Raw genomic sequence first — 15,799 nt, 5'->3', positions numbered from 1 at the left:
GCCTAATAGGGGAAGGACAGGGAAGCAGAAGAGGACAGCAGAAAAGTTTGCAAATTAAAGTTATGTTCTCAAATTTTTTGAGGCTTGTCTGTGCAATTTAACTTTTATAACTTTTGGAAATAATAGGCATCAGGTTGTTATCAATTAAACTGGTAAATATGTTTGTTAAATTTGAATGCAATCTTTCCTGATAGTTATCAGTCCAGTTTCCTTAAAGATTCAACCTTCCTAAGAGTGGACCTATGGTGAAGTTTGCTTTCAAACGTGTGTTTAATTTTTGAGTAGTTCTAATCCTTGTATTACATTGCTGGTAATTGAATGGCTTAATTTACTGAGGGCTTGTGAAAATTGCCAAAATTATACCTCCCTATTCAAGAGATGATCAGGTTGCAGTTTAGGCAGGCTGGAGATGTTTCAGTTGTATTAGTGGCTGTAGAGTGCATACTTCATGCCTCACCTTCCCTGCTCCAGATGCCCATGGGAAGAACAAGAAAAAAGTTCTTCCTTCTTTCAACTCTGGTGATACAGAGCACTCTGTTTTAGCTTGCTAGTTGAAGTTGTTATGATCTGTTTTACTTCCCTGTATTTAGTGTTCTTTTCGAGGACCTTCCTTGTTTCTTTTTTTTTCCAGAAAATTAATGTGATTTCCTTCACTTGTGATTTCTCCTGCTTAGTGATGTGGCTTTAAGTGTGCTTGATTTTTCAGTGCATAGTTTGAATGCACTGATCTTGCTTTGTTTCAGCAGTGTACATAACCTGCTTGTCTATTTCTTTTATCAGGCCCTCAATCCTAGTGTAGGAAAGGAGCATGAGGAAAAGTTTCTGAGCTACCTCTTTGGCAGCCTTCAATCCCCTCTCCTCCCTGGACATGCAGACTAGCGTAAGGAACAAGTACTCATATTTTGCTGTCTAGGAAGGAGGAAAACCTCTGACCAGGGTTACTGTTGCATCTGACCGGTAATCAAGACCTGGAGAAACTGGAAGTTCTCCAAGAATTTCTGGTCTACAGGGGAGGGTTTTGGTGGCTTTGCACATTTGACAATTATCTGTTTTGGAATCTTATTTAGTCTTATTGCAAGAACAAATCTGTGTTACTGAATCTGCTGTCTACAGTGTAAAGAGGTTATCACTGAATACTCTGTTCTGGCATAAATTTGAATCCTCACTTCAAACTGGAGTAACTTCTGAACAAAAAAATTACACTTCCAATTTCACCTCTCCCTGAGGCCTTTCTTATTCGTCTGGTTAGACCCTCTCTTTTCACAGATGACTTGCTATTTTAGCCATTGGCAAGAACAACAGAGTATTGAGATAGATTTTAGGATCTGAAAGTTGATCCTAGGGTGCGGTCATTATTTCTCCATGAAGTTTATTATATCATAGGTACTGCTAGGGACAACTGGCTGAAAACATCTTAGGGCTGTCATGTAAAGTGCTGTGAGTTTGCTGTCCAAGAAACTTCCTGTTAAAGTGAAGGAAATTATGGGCTTGTCTTTGATGCTTTTCAAGTAATATTTTCAACAGAGGATCTACATCTGCCCTGTCTCAGAGGGCCAGATTGCACAGCTGGAGCCTGCGTGGGCCGATGTCATCATAGGAGTTGTATCACCAGTTTAAACAAATGGCATTCTTGCCACTGATTTTCTCTTCTCAGCATTCTGTATAGAAGACCATGAAGCAAGTATAGTGAATAGTTTTTTTACTATTTCAATTTGATCATTGCTCAGACCTGCCTCATTTAACCTGTGGCCAGAGACCTTTCTGAGGAAGCTGACTTTGGTTAAGCATGAAGGAGATGACATCCTTAGTTTTTCCAGCACTAGACTGCATAGCTGGTCCCTACTTTCTTGAAAATATGATCTGTGCACAGGACACACAACTTTACTTCTGGCTTTTTAGATTAGCAGCTCATTTAATATGGGCTATTCATCTTCATCAGTGGTGTCATAACAAAAGCAGAGAGACTCCTGAGACAGGCACTCACAGTTGTTCTTTTGTTCTGCATGCAAGTCTTTGCCCATCCTGTTGGATGCAAGGAACTGTAAGGCAACCTGTGTCAGTAAGGTAGAATCTTCTTTTGATGTAGGCCATTGTAGCTTAGCTGGGCCTTTAAACTGCAACATGGCAAGACCCTGGGCATTGAACAAAATTATTAACAAAATTAAGTTCTGTTCTTATACCTCTTCTTGCCCCTGTAATATTCCCTGTTTCAGTAAAACGGTGATTGGTTTTTTTACAGCCCAAATGCTAATTCCCTTTTTCTCAAGGGAAGGGAATTTGTAGCAGGTATTGTCTTAAGGAAGAACCTGTTCTGGAGATAAAACAGCATTTCTACCTGCAAGTCCTAGTTTGGGGTTTTCACCAAGTGACTGAAGGTCAGAGTTGCTCTGCCTCAGAGTGGATTGTCTCTATTTCATATTAGAAGCCAGAACTCCAAAGGGGTGAATTTGACTTCATAACTTTATTTTTACATTTTTCTTTTGTGTACAAGTCTCACCTGCTGCCATACTAAATGTCAGAATTCCCAGAAGGCTAGTCAGCCCTGTGTCTTGAGCAGTCAGTTCCTAAAACTGGGAAATAATGAAAAGTCTCCTAAAAGTACATCCAACTACTGCTGTGAGATCTGGATTATCTGTAGTAGTATCTTCTTATATGACTCCTTATGATGAATTCTGAGTGCATCACAAAATTTTTCAGCTTGCTACTAATATGAATATGTATGTAAGTCTCTTCAACAAATTGGTTACAGTCTCACAGTCAAATTTTAAGTGCTTCCAAATGGTGACAATGTCCTTTCATTCCTTTGTTTAGTCTTTATCTGGACATGCAGATGTGTCTGTATACCCCCATTCTAGAATCATGCTCAAGCAGTATCAACTCCATGCTTCTATGTTATCATAGGAAGCTCATGTACATCATAATTTGTCAAAACTTGGTACAGTTGGAAATGCATTCTAGGAAGATTGCACTCTCTTTGGAGATGTCCTGTTCAGCCCAGAATCATCACTGGAATAAAAAAGGTAATACTCAACACAGCTGTGTTGGGCAAAGATTTCTGCATTTACTGCCTACACTACCAAATATACCTGATACAGATGTATTTCCTAGGAGGGCTGAACACAGTGTCAGTGTCTCAGGCTGGCACTCTATGAGCTGGGACAGCATTCTGGATGGTGTTTTTACCACAGTGACTTCAGTCTATCCTTGTGCTCTGGTGTGTGTGTGTAAGGCAAGGCCTTTCTTAACCTGTTAAAAGAGTACCTGAGGTTTTTCCTACTCTCCACTGAAAATTGAGAAGGATTTCCCACTAGTTTGCCAAAGGAACTTCCAGAACATATTTTTAAGTGACTTCTGTAGTAGTGGATGCAATCTTGTACTCAGTGGCATTCACTTTTTTGCTGCTATTGCCATAGTCTCAGTGATACACAGATGCAGGTGTCTCTGAAGGTTCCCTGTGTGCTCAAAAGTCACTGATTAGTCCTGAACTACTGAAGATCTAGATTCCTTTAAGCATGTGTTGCTTGTCTTTTGTCTCATCCTGTTACTGAGCAGGAGCCTCTATGCTAAGCTGAAGACAGTGAGCTGATGAGCTCAGTGGTTCAGCAGCTTCTTGCAGCTTAAGCGTCCCAGGAGCCCTACATTGTGGTTTCCTGGTTGCTGAACATCTACAGTCTTGGTTCCTTTATTTGTTTCAGAGCCCTGAGACAGCGCCTCTGGGTATATGTTTGCAGTCTGTGCCTTCTGTTGGTTTTACCTCACCCTTCTGTCCTCTAGCTCAAGCCCAGAGTGCCAGTTTCTATCACCGTGGCACTGAGTAGCTCTTCCTCCACTCACCTTTCACCATTTTTTCCAGAAGTTGTTATTGATCATTGGCACCATCTTGGTGGCAGGGCCAACATTTGAGCCTTCTATCCTCATAAGCAGTAACATTCATGGGAATCACTCCCAGTTATTGAAACCTCTTACTCTGGGTTCTGCTATGTGCTCATTTTCATTCCAAACTTCATTACTTCACTGTAATGAAGTGCCTGTGTCTCGAGCAGTATTGCTGCCTTGTATTGGCATGATGCATCCTGTAACTATCAGAGCTCCAAGAGCTGTCTGCTCACTGCTCCTTCCTGCCTTGCTGAGCTGAGTTAACATTGCTTTAATTATTTTTTTTTTCCATCATTCTGTTTTTCACAGTTTTCCTCTCATCCTGTTCTCCTGTATATTCCATGGACCTGAATCACAATCTCTTACACTGCCACCCCTTACATATTCTTCCAGGAGCAGAACTTTTCTTGTCTAGAAGGGGTTGAAAGAGCCCTATCAGCCTTCAGCTGAATGGCTACAGTCTGTAGCCAAGGAAGGTGATGCACGCTGGTGTCCACCTGAGAGGAAATCTAACTGACCAGCAGTTGTCCTTCACATGTCTCCTGAGCATTTCCAGTAGCCAGAGTAAGGCCCAAGGTCAAGGAGAGAAAACAGGGAAGAAAAGGAAGGGGTATAATGGGGTAGAATGAGGGAACAAAGAACAGAGAAGAGATGAGCCTTTTTCCCCACCCTCTGCAGCTTCTGCTGTTAATTGCTAGTTGATAATACGTCAACATGGTTGAAACTGCCTTCCTTTAAGTTTGTTAACCTTGTCTTTGCCCTTGTCTGAGTGTGTGCATGCAGTTAGGTGCCAGCTGGCTGACAAGGTAAAGGAGCTTGTTGCAGCTGTTGTAACTTGATCTTTTACCTAGGGGGGACCATAGCCAATGCCCCTAACATGCACTCAAAGGAGTTACCCATGGATATGTTTTCGTGGATTATTATAATTTATTCTGCTCCATGTGTGGAGTTGTAGCTCATGCAAGACTGAAAACTGATGTCAAGTCTGTATATTTTTCAAACCATGTTAAAAATCAGTGTGTCAATAGGTAGAGTCCAGCTTCAGTTTGGAGCACCATCCCGTAGCAGGAAGGGCATAGCCAGGATCCAGAGCAACCCTGCAGACAGTGATGCCCATGCATCTGCAAAGGGATAGGCACTTCTCTGTTTGTAGATTAGACTATTCAGCCTCACCTTTCCAAAATGCATTTCTTCTTTGTGAAGAAATGTACTGTGCTTCCTTTAGTCATCACTGTCACCCTGGCACATTTTGGCAGCTGGAAGGAGCCACCTTCCTTCAGCAGCCTCAATTTGCCAAACATTTTTGGTTTGCTTGCCAATGTCAAATGGGTAACAATAACACTTCATATGCAACAGATTTCAAGACAGGGGGATGTCTGTTCTGTCACACAGCTGGCTGCCAGTTCTGCTTCCTACACTGCAGTCTTAGTCCATACGAATGATTCCAAAACAAGTACAAAGCAGAAATTATGTCCCTGTCAGCTAAGGAAATATGGCTGCAAAGAGAAAAACAGTTAACCACTCAAATTCTTGTTTTAAAAGTGAGTGGATGATCAGTTTCTTTCTGATTAGGGAAATAATACTCCTGCCTTTTAGGTATTTAAAAGTTCTGAATATTTCCAAAAGATTTTAGTCCAGTTCCATGATTCAGTTTTCATCATAAGCAATGTTTTAGAAAATCATGCAGACATCACATACTTGTACTGGCATTCTCTTATTTTCATGTTATAGATTTATAAACTGAAATGCCCTAAATACCAGGAGTTAAAGTTTTTAGTTTTTCAGACTGGGTAAGTGACAATCTGTCTGATTGAGAGACAGAGAACTGCTGTTGTAAATGTTGAGTGTCAAATTTAGCATGAGTCATCCCATTCTGTTTATTGACCTGACTTCATTCTTAGTCACCTGGCATGACTGTTCATTCTCATCTCTTTGGGGAGCAAACCTTTCCATCACCCTGGCCTGAACTCTGGAATAATGCAGGCAGTCTATGGCATATTCCACTTTTGCTAACTAAGGTAAAGCTTCAGTAATGCTGTGACTCAACAAAAAAGCAAGGCTCCTTTTAAATTGCCTGTTACTCAGAGTGCCAAGGCCTCCAAATAGTGGCTGCTGTGTAAATGGACTGACTTATATACCTTGTTCAAGCACTTGGTGGGCATCCAGCAAGCCCTGTCTGAATTAAAGGCTGTTTAATCATTAGGAGTCTCATGCTTTCATTGGTAAAAATAGAATGCACTGCCCTTGAGAAAATGTGAAGTGAGCTGGCCTTCTACAAACAGTGTGCTGGACTCCACAGGAGTTCCATGGTGTTTGCAGAGACCTTGCCCAGATGCAGTGCATAGAGCGAGTAGTCAAAAGGGGAAGAATGTTCCCTTGTCTTCAAGTTTCCTATCTTCAAGTTTCTGAAGTCAACTCACTTGGGTTGGGTTTTATCCCCAACTTATTATTAATATTGCCAGCCACATAAATTTTGTCAGACTTTGCAAGTTATTTTCTCAGGGCCTGCAGAAATCCGTAGTATCATACTTAGAGCCATGATGCACATTCAGAAACAGCTGACAAAGCAACAAAATGCATGACTGACAATTATAGGAAATTAGGCTAACAGATTCACAGGATGTTTTCCATTTTATGCCAGCTTCTGAGGTGTTTAAATGTGTGTACTGGAGTAGTGATATTTTTAGAGGAATAGAAGCTAGAACCAGCAGATCAAAATAAGGAGACTTGCCCTTTCTAGAAAGTTCTCTCATGTTCTTTGGGAAGAACAAAGCTGGAAGAAAATGTTTCAACAGAAGTCTCATGTTTTTTTGTTTACCTACTAAAGATTGATTTTTTTTTTTAATGATGGGAGGATTATTTGGTGGTACATGCTCCTGAAGGAAAAGTCCCAGTGTAGTGTTTATGTGGGTGACAAACCAAGCTGATGCATAACTGTGCTACTCAGTATCATTGCTAAATTAGCTGCATTGTCAGCTAATTAAAAACAAAACAAAAAAAAAAAAAAAAAAAAAAAAAAAAAAAAAAAAAACCAAACCAGCATTGCCTAGTGAGGGAAAAAATTCTAATTATTTGCTGTTTAAAAGAAACTTTAGAAATAAAATCCTGTGATTTTAGCAATTAATTTATTAACTCCTACATAACTGTCTAGAAGAAGAAACTTTATTTGAGTGCTTTCTAAACTAACCTTCAACAGAAAGCTCTATCTCATCTGCTGGCAGCTAAGAATACTTCTAGGTCTTTCATCAATCTAATTCTGGTCTGGATTTGACAGGATTATATGAAGGCAGAAATAAAAAGCCAGGTGATTGGTTTTTCCTGAATCTTTCAAAATTAGAGGACAGTGAAAGTGGGAATAAGAAATTTGTAAATAACTCCTCTGTATAAGAGATATTTTAGGAATTTTATTTTGAAGTTGAATTGCTATGGTTCTAGAAAGTGATTAAAAGAAAACATTCTTTCCTGTGCAAACTAAACATTCAGAAATGGCAAGAGAATGAGGGCATGCTCAGGCTACACCAGTCCTGGCCCAAGTTAAACATACTTAGCACTCTGTTTGATGTTTCCAAAGAGGTATTTAATTTCATTAGATACCAGCTGCTTTCATGACCTCTGACTATTCTTTCTGAGAGAGATCCTTTTCTTCTCCTATTTTTCATGGCCCATGTAATGCTTTAGCTTATATAGGAGAGAACAATTCACCAAGAATCTCAGCATTTGTCCTGTAAGTGATAGAACTATAAAAGATTCATTGTAGAAAACAGAGCTCTTTGCTAACACATGTATTTTTATTACAGATGCTCTATATATTTTTCTTTGACACTTCCTCTCTGTATGTGGTTGCAATTAGAATAAGGCAAACAGGAGGTGTCAGCAGTGTATGATGCATTATCAACCCATTGAAACATCTGTGTACACAGTAAGGTGCTGGTACATTGGGCATATGTATCTTTATATGAATTTGTGGCTTATTGTGTTTATTGAAGTATCTTAGAGCTTTAGGCTTTGAACAAAGGAATGTAAAAACATATGATCAATAATTAACTTGTTTTGTCATATAAAGCATCATTTTTGCATAAACTACTGCTCAATACAAGAGAAAAATCTGCTCTAAGATTATGTTATGGATGACACATGATGCTTCTGTTTAAAAACCTGCAATCAACATTTAAATGCAATTGAGTATGTTCATAAAGTAATTATAAAAAATGTACACCTTAAAGACTGAATTTTAGAATGTACTTACACTATCAAAGTATGTTTTCTTGACATGAAGTTTTAGGAGTATTAACTTAATAAAATTTAAAATACTTCTATAAATAATTTATTTAGATTTATTTGTCACTCTGCATATCTGGGAAATGCAGAACTTGCATGTTTTACATGCTGCACCAGCACACTTTTCAACATTATATAATAAAAACTAGAAACTAAAAACTGAGAAGCCTCATTCGCTCTGTTCACTTTCGCTTAACTTGTTTGATCAGTTTTTCTATTGCTTTGGTTTTGGTCATTTAAAACACTGGGCCAGCTCCCCAAAGTGAGACTCTTAGTGTCGCTTCTAAAAAGCTGACTGAGGTCACTTTCAGGGGAAAGTGCTTTCCTGGACCATTAAATAAGTTCATTACGTACTTGCTGGCTTTGGACTATCTAAAACTTTGGTATTGCATGTTTTTTTTTTCTTATGAACTTGATTATTCACAGTTCAAATCAACTGTGCAATACAGTTCTGGTGTCCCCAGCGTAAGAAGGACATGGAATTACTTGAGCTAGTCCAGAGGAAAGCCATAATATTGATAAGAGGGCTGAAGAAACTCCCCTACAAGGACAGGATGAGAAAGTTGGGGCTGTTCAGCCTGGAGAAGAGAAGGCTGTGTGGGGACCTGACAGCAACCTGCCAGTATCTGGAGGGGGCTACAAGGAAGCCAGAGAGGGACTCTTTGTCAGGAACTACAGCACAATGACTAATGAAAATTTGACAGTGAGGAAATTTAGGTTAGGTATTAGAAAGGCATATTTTACTGTGAGGGCGGTTGGACACTGGAACAGGTTGCCCTGGGGGCTTGTGAATGCTCCATGCCTGGCAGTGTTCAAGGCCAGCTTGGACAAGGCCTTGAGCAACCTGCTCTAGTGAAAAACGTCCTTGCCCATCACAGGGGACTTGGGACTTGATGATGTTTAGGGTCCCTTCCAATCGCTTAACATTCTACAATTCTGTGATAAAACCCAGCCACCATGGGCAATGAGTTACAGAGACTGAATGCCTGAATCAGCCCAATGCTCCCTTTCTTTTACACAAAAGCACCTGGCTCTGTGACAGAGCAAGCTGCTTACCTGAGTGAGTACCCAAACGCTGTGCAGTGTAGAACAGGATACCATCTGGAGAGAGAGGCTGGAACTGCAATTTTATATGGGTCTTATGCCGGATATAAAAGGGCGCAAATGACATCCATGATGATTCATTATTTCTGAAGGATGCATCACTAATGGAAATATCTGCAAAATGCAAGAGGAAATGTCTTCTGAAAGATATTTTGAGAGGACTTCATTATTATGGAACCAGTTGTTTTGTATAGTACTTAAATGCTGTACATAATACTTCCCATTCTTCCCTTTTCACAGAATAAAAATAACCAAGATACAAAATAAAACTTAGATAATACAAATCAATGCCATTGTCTTCTGGGTTCCTTATTTTTTCTCAACAATCAAGGCTGTAGTTCTAATGCAAAATAAATGTGATCTTGTTAGCACTCATTTTAAAATAAGTGTAAATTTCACATTGTTTAGAAATTGAAATGCAAAATACTGTTGCAGTAGTCAAAATAAACATTTATTTTCTCACCATACAGATGAAAATCCTAGTGGAGGATTTGTAATGTAACACAATTGCTTGTGTGTTATAAGAATGTAACTTTTAAGTGAGAAGTGTTCATTGATTGTTACCGAAATTTATTTTTAGGATAATGATACTGAGATGTTTGATAATTCAAATCGTCCTATCTTATAGTGAAAGAAAATACTCACACAATTTCATGAAGTGTACAATTTCATTGTTTTATAGTAACTTGCTCTCAGTCAGATATACCTTCAGGATGTCCTTGAAGTACATTCTGAGATACTTTTTGCTGTCTTTCCACACTCAAGTTTTCTGCCCAGGATCTGCTGGTGAGCCCACTCACCCCCAGCTGCACCTTGCACTGCCTGTCACAGATGGGCCCCAGATATGAGGCTGGAACACAGCCAGCATGCTGCAAGCTCTTGTGATTTGCCTCTTTCTCACACCCACCACCACCTCCCTCAGAATAGGGTTCAAGGTGTCCCTGGTGGACAGTGTCCAGCAGGCAGATCATCACTGGAGAGGATCCAGATCTCTCACCTGTTATCAGCATAACCTGACCTGAGGGTGCCTCTTGAATGGGCAGTAACTGCACAGCTGACCTTTTTATTAAATCTCCCTGGTAGGTTGCAGATAATATTTCTGAGGAAGGTACATGGATTTGATGGCACAAAATCTCAGTAAGGCTAAAAGTAAGTTTTAATCACTGGAATATCAGTTATAACAGATCTATGAAATGATTGAAGGATCAGAATCAGGCTTTTGATGGGCTGTTGTTCATTCTATGTACATATTCTCAAATCACTCCCCTCCTAAGTATCACAATAGCTGTTATGCTATCAAGGCTAGGCAGTGTCTGTAGTAATATATTGCATAATGTCTAAAGCATGAAGTTCCTGGCATCTATACTTAAGGGTTCACAGAAATAGAAGTATTTAGAATAGCAATTACCCTGAATGATAAATAGTAGTAAAGCTTGCTAAACAGATTTGGTGCTGTACTTTACATCACTAAAACTTATAAACACAATAAGATACAAAAGACGGAGTAATACTTATTATTCCACATGGATTTTTTTTTCAGTAGGTAAGAGAAGGCTCTCCATTAGTATTTAAAATTCCTATACTGATGTCTTCATATTTAAAAAACAATCAGTGATAAGAATTCATTTTGTACATAGACATTTTTTCTTCATGCACAATTTGTAAGTCAGTCTCCTCTTAGCAGATTTTTGCACAGTGAGACTTGCGTGTGGAGGAACTGTGCCACAGTGTTCAATCTTACATGAAAATGTGCTGCTGCTTAAAAGGTTGCCTTAGGCAAAGGGTGTAATGAGGTATCTGAAAGTCTCTATGGCAGATTCAGTTTCACTTTATCAATGTAGTTAATTCTTTGCTGCTTCTGGAAGAAGGCTGGACAATGACTAGTGTGAGAGCAAAATCAGCAGGATTGAAATACTACATTGCATGTTATTGAGAAGGATATGAAAAGAAGATTGGTATGATAAAAAGCCTTGAAGCAGAGAAAGAGAACAAGGATAAAAGGTGATTTTAAAGTATCACTCAGGGAAAGAATTAAGTCCATGGTTTCATATTTCAGATAGAGTATTAAAAAATAAGACCCACAGCTTCAGCAGCAGATGTCAGAATTCTTTAGTAAGGAGATATTATCCTGATTTATAGATATCAAATACAATACTCTATTTAATAGACTTCATCCTAGAACTTCTAAGATGCAAATATTTTATTTTCATTTTCTTTAAAAAGTATGCTTATTCCCAGTAAATGTATCTTACAAGTGTCAGAAAGTGACATATTTTGCCACAATGCAGCAGGAAGGACTAGAATGACTTACAATTTTCTTGTAAATGGCCTGTAGATCCTGCAAGTACTGATTATATGCATGGAAAAAATCTGGCTTGACAGGTGCATGGAACCCATACGTGCACAAGTATCCCAAAACAGAATGCATTCACTCTACCACGGTGCACAGAGGTGAGCAGTATGAAATTTCATTTTTGCAAAATTGCTTCTATAGACAGACAAACTTTTAAGGTGAAGAATATGACAATTTAAGCTTTTCAATTTTCTTTTATGGCAGGCATATACAAAACTAACACATCGGAGGGTGAGGTACTTTAATTCTGTTTTCTTGGCAGCAAACTGTGTTTTTCACCTAAGATAAGAAAATAAGAAGTTCAGCTAAACTTGCACAAGACAACACCTGTGTTACATGTGCTTACTCCTGAGAAACTCTTTGCTAAAACAAATGAGGTAAATGGATGCCTTTGCTGATCCTATAAGCTAAATTGGTAGGACCTTTGCTGTGTAACTATGGCATTACTCACTAGAGCGCTCTAGCACTGTGGGGTGCATTGTAGCTACAACAGGTATTTACACAAATCCTTCTGTATCTGGTTAATGGCTCTGTTTTCTAAGCTGAATACTGGTGTTTGATGATGCTACACAGAATCACAGCACGGCTGGAAGGGACCACAGTGGATCACCTGGTGCAGCCTCCCTGCTCAGGCAGGGTCATCCCAGAGCCCCTGGCACAGGATTGTGTCCAGGCAGTTCTTGAATATCTCCAGTGACAGAGACCCTACAGCCTCTCTGGGCAATCTGTTCCAACTTCCATCAAGAAGGGGAAAGGAAATGTGAGTCACTGCTCAGAGGAGTGAGGACCTAATAACAAAAGACATAGAAAAAGCTATTTCTTCACTTGGTAAAGCCTGATGAAGCCTCCCCATGCCTGATAGCTGAGCTAGGACAAGTGAAACATCAGTTCTACAATGATGAGACAGGTGTTAAGGTCCAGACTGCAAATCGTTTTGTGAGTCAGGGTCCAGATTAAGTGTATCTTGATGCTGCTACAGTGTAGTTCAACAGAGGATCATGGGGTATTTAAAGCTGCTCCTGAAGCAATTCAGGAGGAAACTCCTGCTGGAGGTCCTCACCAAAACTGTCTTTGAGACCAGACTCATCCCTGTGGGCTGAGAAATGCTCTCAAAGCTTTAAACTCATAATAGGAACTTAAAATATTGAACTCACATTTAGACACATAAATCTAGGTGCTTTGCTTCAAAACCAGTTCCTACCATTAACTACCTGCCTACCTACCTACCTACCTTACCTACCTACCTACCCTACTCTGAACACCTTCACAAAGTAAGGTGGTAAGCACATTTCCACCATACCATTCATGCTCATAGAGGAAGTCTAAGTAATTTCAGAGTCATTCTGCTAAGTGCTAGTTAGCTGGCTGGATCTTGTTCTTACTCAGTTGGGTGAGTGGAAGGAATGGTAAGTAGATGATTGAATTTTTATTGGGACATCACATCCCATGAAGACGTGGCTGACTTGGTGTGGAGGGTATTATCATCTCCTTCATTTTATCATATATGACTTCCATTTGGGTTTATATATGATGTATTTGAGTAGGTAACTCATTTTATTCTACATGACATTTTAAATTATACAGATGAATATTACAAATGCATGTTCCCTTGTGCCTGCCATAAATATTAAATTTACTGGACTGTTAATGACAAACCTGAAAGCTTAGATGGCTTTTCAGGTAAAATTTAGACAACACATTTTATCCTTATGTGACGAATGCTGTGGCTACTACTTAAACGTTTTCTCATGTTGCCACAAATTTTCAAGAAATGTCACTGGAAACAAAGCTTGATGGGATTGGCATTGCTCAAATTACTAAAAGACAATAGTGAAAAAAGTCACAGTGACTCAGTGACAAATTGTCCTTGTGGTTAAACATAGAAACAAAAGCGTCCAAATGGTAACTATGAAACAGACTGTGCAAGTCTAAACACATTGTCAGGTAAGCCCAACATAAGCGTACATGACTGTGTATAGAAGGTGTCTTGACATGTACAAGTTGAGCTAAATCTTACTGTGAATTAATTTATCTTACAATAATAGTCAAAATGTGTCAAGTAACATTCTATACTGTGTAGAAAGTAAAAAACACTTTTAGTAAAAAATATTTCAAAATAGAAGGATTTTTTTTTCTGTCAGTTTATCAGATATTTTCAGAAATTTACTGTACTTTTATATCAGAATAATGGAATTTGACATCAAAATAATGTGTAGGAAATTGACACGAGCTGAATAAACATGGCCCAAGGAAGTTGTTCGCCCTTTGTTCATCAAGGAAATGGCTTTATTGCTTGACAAGTATCTCATTAAACAAGGATGGAACAAAGAAAACTCTATACATTCTCTTTCAGGTCTTCAAGAGTTGTACATTGACAGGTGATATTAGTAGCTACGGCATTCAGAGACTAATATGCAGTTGAAGAAGTCTATTTATTAACTTGTTTCTTTGTGAAAAAGGCAGTAGCATTCTGTTATCATGCCTTGAAGTGAAGAAAAATTATCATAATAGATTTTATGAATGTATGTTTATTCCTGCTAAAGAAAACTGCTGAATAATTTAAAATTCATAGAAATACTGTGATGAAAACCCTGTTTATTTTCACCACTGGCAAGTGTTCTCCAATAGTGCCATCTATAGAATCTTTCAAATATTACATTGCTGTCCCCTTAAATAAGAACATTATCAGTCTCTGTTATCTCACAATTAACTAACCTGAAATTGTAGGTCTTCTTCACTCCTCTACAAAATTATCTGGGAAATAAATATACTCAGTACCTATAGAAACTCTATCTTATGTGTAAATATGTCTCCATGTGTGATGGAATGTCAGAGGAACTTTATTGACTTAAAGTTTATTTTTGTTCAAGTTTTTCATAGCCTTTGGTGATGCTGCTTATGACAAGATTAAAGACTTGATTTAATCCATTAAGATAAATGGCAAGAAAAAAAAAAAAAGGTAAGCAATAAATATTTAGATGCTAAAAGAGTACTTCAGGGAGATATTGTGCATAGTTCATAGCTTTGTTAATTTTTTCTCTAAACCTCCATTACTGGCCACTGCTGGAGACAGGATTACTGGCCTCACACAGGCACACAGTTCTTGTGAGAGGAATAGGCTGCTAAGATAGAACTTAGCAGAGAATTAGAATATAAATTATGGATAATGTCTGTAATTTTAATGTTCACATATCTTAATAATTACTATTTGTGAAAAAGATATTGTGTTCTCATATGTACAGTATGCTGTATAATCAAACTACCTGCTGTAAAAAGGTTTTACACTGTTTCTTCTTTCTCAGGAAGAATCATCCCTGACATTTGATATTTGCCACTGTTTCTCACAGTAATAATCACTGTGAAACCAACAGGTCTACTATATGCTTGCAGGGGAACTGAAAAAAACAGGTCCTTAGAGACTTCTCCCTCTTCAGAAGCCCTTTGAGAGATCTAATTACAAAGGTATTCATTGGCATAAATGGAATAAGCGGGAATTTGGCATACAAAGCCATACAGGAGACTCCCCAGACAAATTACTGGAAACTCTTGTTAAGTTTTGAATATTGTGTGTTCTTGAAATAACTAAATTATTATGCTTCTGCCGGCTGAATCTTCCCTTCTTAATCAAAAGAAAAGTTAGAATTGTCTAGTGCTTCAGTTGCAAACTTTAAGTCAAATGACCCAAAGATTTTAACATCATGTTTTGGTGTCATGGAAAACATAACTACCTAAAAAAACCCCACTAGGTAAACTACTTCCCCATATTCTCAATCCTTGTGGTTATGGGAGTGCTAACTAAGAATTAATGCTGGCCCAGATCATGGCAATATTTGGTTGCCATTTATGAACCTCAGTAGCTGGGCTGGCTTTGCTGTGTTGCTGTCACAGCTGTGACCTTTTCAAACCAGTGGAACATGATTTGCTGCTTCATGTGTCACAAAGAGTCTTGGAAGCGGTTTGAGTCTAAATGGCAATGTTAACACCAAGTAAAATAGACTCCTCCATAAATCTTCAATTTCCTTCCTATTTCATTACAATCCTTTTGTTTCTGGAAGTATAAATTAATAACATTTTTTGTTTGTTTACATTGGTGTTACCTTTCTAAACCTTACACTCTTGTTTTATGAGTGTTAACAGGTTTGGACAACACAGTGCACCCAAGAAGTTGAGTTTTAAGCTCTTGAATCA

At 38.5% G+C, this 15,799-nt stretch overlaps 1 protein-coding gene across 1 annotated transcript in view; it reads right to left on the bottom strand.

The window, feature by feature from the left end:
• The window catches only part of EYS (eyes shut homolog), a 614,241-nt gene that overhangs the window by 2,758 nt on the left and 595,684 nt on the right, over window positions 1–15,799 (bottom strand). The window contains exon 38 of the mRNA XM_041410576.1: window positions 9,211–9,372. Within this exon, the coding sequence (XP_041266510.1) occupies window positions 9,211–9,372 (162 nt within the window). The remainder of the gene's footprint in view (window positions 1–9,210; window positions 9,373–15,799) is intronic.

This window comes from Onychostruthus taczanowskii, unplaced genomic scaffold (genome assembly GCF_017590055.1).
Source record: "Onychostruthus taczanowskii isolate IOZ18803 unplaced genomic scaffold, ASM1759005v1 scaffold33, whole genome shotgun sequence".
NCBI lineage: Eukaryota > Metazoa > Chordata > Aves > Passeriformes > Passeridae > Onychostruthus > Onychostruthus taczanowskii.
Note: the sequence above shows the minus strand (reverse complement) of the source record. Positions and strands in the feature narration are given on the sequence as shown.